At 36.2% G+C, this 12,150-nt stretch overlaps 2 protein-coding genes across 2 annotated transcripts; one reads left to right on the forward strand and one right to left on the reverse strand.

Annotated features, from left to right (window-relative positions):
* Positions 1–4,064: 4,064 nt before the first annotated feature.
* On the forward strand, positions 4,065–4,652 carry LOC6644637 (mitochondrial import receptor subunit TOM20 homolog B-like). Its single transcript, XM_047011591.1, has one exon. It carries the CDS (start codon positions 4,065–4,067, stop codon positions 4,650–4,652), a length of 588 nt encoding a protein of 195 aa, XP_046867547.1.
* Positions 4,653–4,729: 77 nt separating this feature from the next.
* LOC6644636 (mitochondrial import receptor subunit TOM20 homolog) lies at positions 4,730–5,484 on the reverse strand. The gene has a single exon (XM_047011524.1). It carries the CDS (start codon positions 5,328–5,330, stop codon positions 4,788–4,790), a length of 543 nt encoding a protein of 180 aa, XP_046867480.1. The 5' UTR covers positions 5,331–5,484; the 3' UTR covers positions 4,730–4,787.
* Positions 5,485–12,150: the final 6,666 nt, after the last annotated feature.

Genomic DNA, 12,150 nt, shown 5'->3' on the forward strand with positions numbered 1-12,150 from the left:
AGAATTTTGGAAATCTAAAGACACAATTTTCTAATTAAATTCAGTCAATACTTCAATGCAATTTAACAAATTGAACTTTCAATTTCAAGTGCATTTAGTTTACAGCCAAATAGAAAGTGAAAGATTCTTTCAATTTCCATTTGATGTCAGGCTTTTGGCAATAAACTCCTTTTTAGGATTTGTGGAAATTTTTGCTGAATTGACTTAATGTTGCTAAATTGAAACTTTCTCTAATTGTCACACGGTTTTACTTTCATTCTCATTGCTTTGTGCATATGTGTGTGTGTGTTTATGTGTGTTCTATTTATCTTCCTTTTTATCCTGCACAAACTTAATGAAAATTATTTCCGTATAACGAACGAACAAGCCAACAAAATGATAAAAGTGCATTTTTCCTTCTTCCCTTTCCTTTTGTCTCTTTGGTTTTTTTTTTTTGTTGTTTTGTTTTTTTTTTGTTATAATGTTTCCTGTAGCCTCCCATTTGGGAGCCGAAGCAAGAGCAGGACCAGATGCAAAAGCCTTCGCCGCATTCATTAAGTGCAACAAGACAACACCACTGATGCCGACTCTGAGGGATATAGCACAGCAACCCGAGGGTCTACTTTTTGGTCTTGCAGTTCCCTCGACGTTGTCAACTAACAGTAAACTTTCTCTCTCTCTCTCTCTCTCTCTTTCTCTCTGTCTATGTTCGTGCCACTGTCCGCTCTAGTCAACGGAGGCAGGGGAAAGTCTATGTGTTTTTCACCTGCCTGGCATAATCGTCGTCTGTCTTCATCATCAACAAGAGACGTACAGAATGAAAGAAGTACCTTTACCCAGGGTACAACCTGTATGTGGCAAGTGAAATTTATGCTTGACATAGAAACACAATTTCGCTGACTGTCGGCCATTTTGTTCTTGTTCTTCCATCCATTTAGCTTGTTTTGTTGCAGCATGTCAAAAATATGAGAACATACATACAAATATACCTACTTTTCTACATACATATATTGCCAAAATACATATACATCTACATATATATATGGGTAAATACTTTCTGGTTATGTGTACCAGTATGAGGAAATGGCGTTAACCCGCATTACTTGCATTACTCGCATTCACCCATTCTATTTGAAAGTGTCGCATTTATTTTTTTTGTAAGTTGTTTACGTTGATTATATTGCCGCATTTTTTTCGCACTTTTCATTGTGTGTATAATCCCCACACAGAGCAGAACAGAACTTAAATTGCCAATTAAACAATGTAGCAATTACAAATTTGCTTAGGCATAAATTCTGTGTCAAAGACTGAAGATATTTAACACTTTTAAAGAATTTTAAGAACTTTTCCAACTATTTTTAAATTTGGATTGAAAATTGTTTTAATTATGTAATGGATTAAACCTTTTTTGTATTCTGAAACGATTCAATAACGATTTATCAGGGATTTGCGAAAGGATTTATTAACGAATTTCTAAACAAACTTGTCTACAAAATTGCTAATTAAGTGCTAAAAGACTTTCAATTACTCTTCTTAGAGTTATAGGGTTAAATGATGTCGATCTTTCAAAGAATATAAAACCGATTCATTCAAATAAAAGTGTACAATTTTTGTGAAAGAGTATAAAACGAGAGCTCAGCTCAGGTATGCACATACAGAAACGCACACATATGCACATTGCGGTGTGGCAGAGATGAGAGATGAGAGTGAAAGGGGGAGAAGGGGCATTGAGGCAGTTATGTGAATGAGGGAATGGGGGCAGATAGCGTAAGGTCGGATACCATGCATCATGGCGATGCTGTTGACACTTCATAAATACATGAGTTGCACTCAGAGCCTGTGCCTGCTTCGTGTATGTGTGTGCTGTATGTTTGTGTGTGTGAAGTGTGTGCAATTGTTATTCTTCATTTTCTTACCCATTAAGACCCCCAGCACTTGGCGGCAAAATGATGAAATTCTTTCAACTTCAAAGTACACTACAAGAAAATAACTTTCTTTGTTTTTGGTTGTTCTTTGGACTTATGAATAATGCAAAAAAGTTTGTAATTCAAAGAATATAATTGCAATCCATTAAGTTTTGAATCCAAAGAGAAACCACACCATACAGTAGCTAATTGAACATTTTCAATTATTGTATGGTATCAGGTGAGTCGATACGAAATTTTATCCTTTTTTTGTACTTGCCGTTGCCTGTTTCTTGCTGTTGCGAGTACTTTAGCAAATTTACACGTGTATCACTCATACGCTATGTTGGCATGCTATTTGCTTGCACTGTCAACCTTTCCCCAAACACACACACACACACACACACACGCACACACACACACGCACACACACACACACACACACACACACACACACACACACACACACACACACGCAACTACACCTAAACCAAGCTAACCCACAGCCACCCTCTCTCGTTTCTTTTTTTGTTTTTATTTGGTGTTGTTACCCTTTGTCTTTGTCAACGCTTGTTGTATTTCACACTCAGAGAGAATGAATGAATGAATCATGGCGAAATGCGGGTGAACTGTTACGTCTTTTCCACCATTTTCAAATTATTCATATAAAACGCAAGTAAAATTCAGTTGGAAAATTCAATTTTCTCTTTGTCCCTTTGTTATTTCTAAAGTTAGTGTATGCCTGTATTCGTCGTATACCCGCCCGCCTAAGCGGTGCCTACACTTCATTTGCCCCACCTCCATTTCCACCAGTTCTTTTAATGTAACCCTTGGGCTATGAGCCCAAGAAGAAACTAAGCGAAAAAGTGGGGCGAGAGGTGAGGTGAGAGGTTACTGAGCACCTCTACGCGAAATAATGCCATGAAGGAGCAGCATTTAATAAAGTGAAAATAAAGAAAAGAAAAGAATGAAAAGCTTGCGAAAGTGCAGCAGCAACTATAAGCAGCCGCCTAGCAGCATCAGAGAGCGAGAACAAAATGAATCACTGACAAATTACGCTAAGAAAGAAAAAGAAAATTTCAAAACGGAAATGGCGGCAGCATTTCTAGATGATGGTACATAGCAAGTTTTTCTCTCTGTCGGTTGGGCTTTTCCGTTTTTATTTTCTTTTTTTTTTGGGTTTTTATGACCCAACACACCTTCTCAGTCTCAGTATTCGTCTCCATTGGCATTTCCATTTGCCATGCTGCCAGGTAGTAAAAATCTTGTCCAAACAAAAAAAAGCAAAATAATAAAAAGCAAACAGCCAACAAAACAACAAAAGAAAACAGCAAAAGGTCTTATGAAATATGCATATGATCACTTGGACTCCACTTATTTTGAACAACAACAACAACAACTAAAGCAAACCATAACCAAAAAGGCTGGCAAACAAAAAACAAGAAAAAAATTTCATTAAAGTTCTAGTAAAAGTTGCACTCTAATATAATATGTTTGCTTGGGGAAAACAAATTTGGCAACGCCAAATAAATTCTTGTCGTAGAGAAGAACCAACTTCAAGATATTCTTTAAGTTCAAATAAAGCGATGACCAAAACCAACTCAACCATTAAATTTACAAAACTTTGCTTAACCCTTTTTAGTGTCTCACAACAGGGAAAATGAAAATTTAAGAATTGTATTTCTAGTGAAAATTTAAAGGATCTAATCAGACAATTCTTGTTCGATATTTACAAAATGATAAAGAGTTGTAAAATGGAATAAAATGCAAAAATGAAAACGAAAATTCCAAGTATTTTAGGGGTTACATTGTTTAATATACTGAATTGAATCAGCTAATTGCAAGATATGAGAAAACTTGTTTTTTTTTGCCTCTAGAAAGAAGATTTGTGGATATGCAAACTATTTTAATCACCTATAATTCTTTAAACAAATTTAAAATTGTTTCATTACTTTTATATTCTTTTCTGTAAATCAAATATGCCGAGAATTATATTTCAAATACAGTTGATGTTTCTTTTTGTAAATTTCTCTTGCACACAGACGTTTGTTCATTTCGGAAGCCTCACGTAAAAATACTACAACTTTTCAGTTATCCATATTTGTTTTTGGTTTTTTTGTTCCTTCCATTACAAATTCTATTTGCTTTTGCGAAATTCATTTGTCCAAATTCTGCGTAGAGATGCCAGTTCATTCGATGATTTTGGCCATTGCCGGCACTGCCTCGGCCATCTTTTTGGGCTATTGCGTTTATTACGATCACAAGCGTCGCATGGATCCGGAATATCGACGCAAATTGCACGAGCGGCGTGAACGTGACCAGGCGCAATTGAAGAAACAGTTGCTTCACGATGAGGCAAAAAAAGCAGCAGCCATGGACGCCGACTCGTGGTCTCCATGTGAATGCGGCTGTGGTAAGAGAATGGGCGGCAAGCCCGATTTGAGTGATCAAGCGGCAATGGAACGTTATCTGTTCCATGAAATCAAATTGGGTGAATATCTTATTATCCGTGGACGTTTGGATGAGGGTCTAACCCATATGGCGAATGCGATTGAATTGTGTGGCCAACCGGATGTATTGCTACAAATGATGGAGGCCACTCTGCCCGATCATATATTCCGGCCATTGATACAGAAACTGCAGGAGCATGCACAACTGAATGATAGTTCCGAGATCAGTGAACCATCATCATCGCTATCCATTGACGGAAACTTCAACCGACCATCAAGTGACACTTCTTTGCCTATTCCTCTATTGCATAGCCTTTAAAAACAAAACCCAAAACACTTAAAAAAAATTCTAAAATTGAAAATTGTTATCTCCGCTAGAAGAAATAAACTCATGACTTAATTGATTAAACGCAATTTCTTTTTATTATTTAACGAATCAGATTTCTTTGGCTGCTTAGTCCGCTGCTGTTGCATTCATCTGATGAGATTCGATGAACGCCGATGACGATGATGGAATGCTGGCACGCGTCTGTAACTGAGCTTCTTGCAACTTCTGCATCAATGGACGAAAGATTTTTGCTGGCAATGTGCTCTGCAACATTTGTATGAGGGCATCAGGTTGAGCGCAGACCACTATGGCATTGGCCAGATGACCCAGACCCTCATCCATGTGTCCCTGGCTAATCAGATGATCGCCCAGCTTGATTTCATTTAAGAAGTAACGCTCCAGGGCTGCATGATCGGTCACATCGGGCAGTGTGCCCGAACGGATGACATATTCGTGATGCGGCGGCAAATCCTGCTGCTGATGCTGCTGTGAGTAGTTGCCTTGTCTGTGTAGCTCCATTTGCTCCAGTTGTTCACGTGCCCTACGTCTATGCACCTTGGATTTGTATTCGGGATCATTGCGCCGCTTGCGATCAAAGTAGATACAATAGCCCAGACAAATGGCTGTGGCCGTGCACAAAGAAGAAATGATCAAAGATTTTAAGGACATTGTTCAAGTATTTTAGTTAATTTTGTTCAACAAACTTTTGTGTACTAAAAGAGGGGTGTTTTTTTTGTGTTTTTTATTATTTTTTAGTTTTATCTAGCAGGAATTGCCTCTGTTCAGTGTGAGACTACGTAATAGACTAATATGGAAAAGTATTTGACAAGAGACAACCAAATGAAAGCAAAGTCAAGGCTAAAGATGATAAACCTGAAGCAACTAAAGGCTGCCAGGCAATATGAAGTCGAAAGAGAGTCCAGCTAGAGATAAAAAATGACAAATATTGGCCTAAACTTCTTGATTGATCAATCTACTCTCTATATACATATATTAGAAAGTTTAAGGACAGAACAAAATGAGAGTTATTTAAAATTAACTCTAATCAAAACATGTCAACTCAATTTCATCATCATTCATTATCCTAAGCAGATGGCATAAAGCACACATAGACACACCCTTAAATACACCCTCACAGACACATACACACACACGCAGAGAAAAACTTTCACTCACTAAAAAAAAAAAAGAAATGGGAAGGTCACCCACTTCCCACATGTGTATGAGCCGATTTCGGCAAGTTTTTTCATTAGAATCCCGAAAACTGTAAAACAAATAGCGTGTGGCTTTTAAAATGTAATGAAATAAGTTTGCCAACTAGACCAAGACAGAGAAAATAGGCACTAGAGATGGATAGAGATAAATGGAGAAGGATAAATATATATATATATATATGCACATATATTATACGAAATGGAGTTGGAAGGAGAGCTGAGAGATGTATGTATGTACATAAGTGGCAACCAAAGGACGAAACGAATAAGTGTGAGAAAGAGTGCGGTGCAGCCCGCAGTAAATTGGTGGCTCTAATTTCGCCCGCAGGCAGCCGCTCATTAAATTTTCTAGTTTTTTTCTACCATTTATTTTTTTGTGTTGGCAAAATCCAAAAATGATAATTAAAATGTACCCCTATACGCGAGAGAAAGAGAGCACGTTGGCGCGTGTGTGTGTGTGTGTGTGTGTGTGTGTGCCAGCGAGTCATGAATTATGCCGCAGCACACTTAACACCCAGCAGGATTCAACTCCAACTCGAACTCGAACTGAAAGCGGTATCCAACCAGCCAGCAGGCAAGCAGGCTGGCAGCAACTCATAAATGTTTCGCCAAAAAGGATTCAAAGATACCAGCATACATATATATACATACATATATATATATATATATATATGTATATATGCTTGTACCAACCAAGCAACCTATAGGGTAGAGAGGTCCCTGCATGCATAAGAAGGCAAGTTCTTAACTGAGGCCAACTCCACGCACTTGGCAAGCGGCTTGGCTTACGAGGCGAATGCGTGTTACAGTGGATATAAACTAAGTGAATGATGGGCCAAAAGAAATGCTTAAAAGTTAGCCACGAGGAATCATTAGAAAAGAGAACTAACTATAACTATTTTATTCTTATGATCAAACAATAAAGCAATCGATATATTCTACTTTTTCATTAGATGTTAACTTTTGAAATTCGATAATATTTGCAATATCGAGAGTTCACAATTTGTAGGGTAAAATAACAAAATTAAACAAAATAAACCTTATACATTAATGATTTTGTTTAGGATAAATAGATATTCCCAAACTTATAAGTTAGATTCATGTATTAATCGATATGATCTGACGTTTCAGTATTAAGTTAATTGTCAATTAAAAATTTGCTTCACTGTACCCAGAAACCCTACCAACCAGTCGCCATTTTGGTTATGCTTTTTATGTATGTGTAACTGCGCGTGTATATGTATGGGAGTGTGTGTGTGTGTATATATCTGTGTGATTGTTCGCTCAGGTGATGTGATTTATTGCATTGTGGCAACTTTCTGGTATCGCATCGCTTCTCCTGTGTGCCCTCTTTTTCGCTTTAAGAGACAAACCGCTAATTTGTTATCATTTATCACCACGTCGAGCACGTGTGTCAGTGTGTGTGTGTGTGTGTGTGTGTGTATTTATGTATGCATATGTGTTTGTAAACAATTTGTATATGTGTTACATTTAAAACCCCAAAGTAATGTCTTCTACCCCGCCATCCTCCCGCTCTCCGTTGTCAACCAATTTTGTCATTGTGATAAATACTTTGACGTCAACGTATTCACTCATTCGCTTTGTTTGCTTCTCGCTCTCTCTCTCTCTTCCTCTCTTTCACTCCCACTGTGTGGGTATCTAAATGCAAACTTGTTTTTTATCCATTTATTAACAACTTGTGTACATATTGGTCAACAAGAAATAAATGCTTATCCCCCCCCTTTCCCATGGCAACTATTAAAAGTGGAGGATTATATCTCATAAATTTTTGTTCATTGTGGACCGTTATCCTTTTTTTCATTTCTACCATTAATTTAATCGGTTGAAATGCTTTCACTTGTATATAGCATTAGTCATTAATTATGAATTAGAATATAATTTATATGCCATATATCCAGATGACTAATGGATAAAGTAGAAATATTTTATATATTTAAAAATATTAACAAAATTTTAACTCTTCATCTACATAATAAAGTCTGATTCTACTTTAAAATACCATTAGAGAATTGTACTCTCTCCTTATTAAATTTATTTTTTACCTTTTTGCGTTTAAGTTAAGGACAATTAGAAGCTAAATTAACAAAGATCAAAAGAGAATGACAAATGAAAATATATGTAAATCTACAAATAGGATGATATTTTTCTAAAACAGATAAAAAGCAAAGCACTTAGTTAGATGTGAATAGTTGTATCAACTAAAACCAAAACTAATACCTAGATTAGCTGGACAAGGGACAGACAGTTCCCACTGTGCTCTGAAGACTTAAACAAAGGATAATCTAGTTTATGTTAACTTCCTTTTTGTTACTTGGAACTTAAATGAATGAATGAATGAAATTCTCTTCTTCAAATTAGTTATTAATTATAAAAGAGTTTGCTTATATTTTGGCATTAAAATTGCCGTTAATAATTGCTTAATTATAAACATATTATTTGTGATATAATCTAATATTAACAAGGAACGGGCTAATAGATCTCATCTTTATGTCTCCAAGGTTCTTTAGACACGATATCCTTTTTCTAGCGCTCTCTATGTCTCTTTCTCTCTATGTATGCATATGCATGTTTGGTTTTAACAGCCATTTCTAGTGGCCGTAACAAACTACTCCTACACACACACACACACACACACACACACACACACACACACACACACACACACATAGAAACATTGTATATGGGCCATAAAAATGTGACAATGTGTGGAACCACTAACACCCATGCCCATAAATAACCATATACAAAACGCACACGCCCATGCCCACAATATCGCTTATGCCCAACGCCAACGCCCACGCTCTCACGCCCACCTTTTGTCATTTTGCCGGCTGGCAAAATCGTGTTAGAGATACTCATGCAATATTACCTCCCTTATCCCCTTACCCCATCATTTTTGCTGCATCACATAAAAGTGATGCTTAATAATTTTAATTTCCTGTGCTAGCGGGTCGAATGCTTCATAAATTTTATGATGAAACAGCGACCCGGTTGTTGCACCTTTCACCATCCGCATAGTTGTACCCCATACGACCTATAGCAACACACACACATGCACATCCACACACACTCAGCTCTTTGCAACCTCCTACCGTTTTTTTGCCGATGCCTCCTCATCCATTCCATTCGTTGGCTGTTCACTCGGGCGACGCACAAAAGCTCGCTTCACTTATTTCAATCAAATTACGGCCAATGAATATTGAACTATGCGTTCGTGTATCCTTCCACACACACACACACAAACATACACCTACATTTGTATGTATAAAAATGCATATATATTGTATATCCTAAAAAGGTATAAAAATAGTTTCACTTTTTATTTGGGATCTTTTTATACGCTTCATTCAAGAGATAATCAGATAAAAAGTAAGCAAAACTACTTTTAATGCAGGCGAAAAGGGGAATAACCTTATGCATTTCTCATCCGGTTAGGTTTAATTAATACTTTGTTAGTGACTAACAAAAGTTTATCAACGTTGACAAGCCTTTTTCCCAAAATATTTCTTACTTTGGCAAAAACTTTTGCTGCTCAGGTTGTCGTATGATGTTAACAAATTTCGAAACTAAGTTAGAAAATGAGATTTTAGTTTAAAAGGGTATCTAACAAATGGTGTTTAACCCTTTGGCTGATATGGTGTACGGTTATTAGAATCCGCAACTTAAATCTATTTCAATAATTTTTCTCGTTTTTTCTTTTTTTTATTTATTTTACATCTAAAACAAAGTTTTTTCTTTGTGCTATTGATAAAATTTTGGTTTCAAAAATTTGCATTTTTCCCTTTTTTTATATTTTTGTTTTGTGCTGCGCAAGGCTATTGAAAACATATAGAAAATATAAATTTATCTAGTTGAAATATCTAAAAAGTTCCCCTAAATCAATTTTACTATTTTTCCCCTTAAATTGGCCTCATTCTTTTTTTTCATAGATAGTTGGCATCTAGTTTATGGCTTTTTTATAGAATAGGAATCCAAATCTTAAAACTGATTAATTGTGCCAAAATTTCGTAATTGGACAGGCGATCAGAAAGTTTCAAACATTCAGTCTTTATTTTTAATGTGGAATTCTTTTGTCAAGAAAATCTAACCACGTCGTAATGTAAGAAGTCCGAAACATATTGGCAAAATTCGCTTTGATTTTGTACCAACTCAATATATCTTAATCATGAATTGCTGTGTTATCAGTTGCTAATATTATTTAAGTTTACAAAATGTTTGAAAATTCGTTTTAGTACTATAAATTTATTTATTTTTGAATAGATAAGGAAGCTAAGAATGTTGTATAATAGAAATTTTAAAAAAATTTTAATAGGAGAATTGACCTAATTAACTTCAGTATTCAATAATAAAAATAAAACTAATTTTTTTTAACTAGATTCAAACATCTTTCTTTTACTTTAAAATTTCATACACGTATCGAATTATACAACTTACTAGCAGATCTCTTATGGCTTTAAGGTCCTTTGCATAAGCTAGACAATCTTGGAAACAATTGGCACTGGTTTCTTATCATTCTCATTCCTGACAAAGTTTATATTCCTCGATTTACTCGTTTCAATAAGCTAACTAAATACGATATTTGTAATTAGGCAGAATTACGTTTAAGAAATCAAGAATTGAAATGAAATTTTATTGACTTTTGGATCACTGTACGCAATTGGCCCACTGACCAAAGCCAATTGGTTTCTCCCATTCTTTTTTTTTTTTTTTTTGTGGATTGAATTGCTGCGGTGAAGACTACTGGGAATGTGGTGCTGGTGGAGGGGAAGAGGTACATGGTGGAGCAACATTTTCGCTGTTTGGCTTTTACCGTTTGACTGAATGCAAAATACGAACAGGCAAAAAAACTACGTGGAAAGAAAATGAGAATGATATTTGGACATATTTTCTCTCTATGTGGCGGCTGTTGTTTTTCCTTTGGTGTGTGTGGGAGTGGTGCGTTTTCACTTTTTCGAGATACACACACACACACACACACGACTATGGGTGGATGTTAATATGAATGCGCACGTCTGGCTGTGCAATCATGCAGTGTATGCAATGAAATGCTGCCAATGTTCAGTCCTTTTTTCAATTTTTTTGGGCATACCAATTTTTTGCATTTTATTGAACGTGCATATAACTGTGATGTGTTTGTTTGTGTGTGTGTGTGTGTGTGTGTGTGTGTGTGTGTCGTGTATTTATGCATGAATTATATATGAATCGCAATGCGTTGACTGTCAGTTTGGCCGCCCAGACCAGCCTTGCGTATAATGTACGCAAATAATTACAACAACTCGACAACAGTAAAGTCCTTTCGCATTTCCATATCCTGCCATCCATCCATCCATCCATGCAAGCGACTGCTACACTTATGCTTGGCACCAGAACACAGGATAGCCAGGACATGGGAGAGGACAGCCATATAGACAAGATGGCTCAGACTGTGCAGACGAATTGACGTATAAAGTTTGCGCCTGGCAGACTGTCAGACAGACAGACAGACAAAAAGGAAAATGTCACAACGGAAAGTGCAGAATAAAACTTAAAACCATAGCAGATATGAACATCAGGCTTACATTTTTTAGTTGCGTTTTTCTATACCCTAACTTATATATTTGACTGAGCAGTATCTAATAGCTAAAATTATTATATAAAGTTACGATACTTACTCTATATATTAGAATAAGTTTAGTATTACGATTCGAAATGAATTTGTTTCTACAAATGCTCTCATTTGGTAGAGCATTTGCTTGCATTGCAACAGGAAAAGGAATCTCGCGGCTTCTGCATTGATGTTGACATCATTTAAAAGCATGAAATTATTTTACTCACTGTGCCCATTACGATATGAAACTTCATATTTCTTGAAATAAAACCAAGCACAGGCCACAGAGTGGATATTCAATTTTTTACTTTCTTTTTCAGTGTCATAAAATAAAATGTTGCAACAAATTACAAGCACATTGAAGTCATACTCAAACAATTTGTGAAGGAGAGCCTTAAAAAATGAAAGTAAAAAGCCAACATGACATAGTATGCATTTACCTATGTATGTGTCTATATACTATAAAGAAATAAAAAGTATCAGCGATTCAAATTCAGTAGCCTGAGCCATATTAAAAACAATGCCCCATCTAAAACTTAAATCCATGTTTATGTCTCTGCCATAGCCATCACTCCCATGCCCATGCCCATGTCTAAGCCAATCCCTATACCATTCTGTTCATACTCCTCTTAATGCTAGAAATCTCTCTCCGTCTGACTCTGCACTC

This window comes from Drosophila willistoni, assembly GCF_018902025.1.
Source record: "Drosophila willistoni isolate 14030-0811.24 chromosome XL unlocalized genomic scaffold, UCI_dwil_1.1 Seg142, whole genome shotgun sequence".
Lineage (NCBI taxonomy): Eukaryota > Metazoa > Arthropoda > Insecta > Diptera > Drosophilidae > Drosophila > Drosophila willistoni.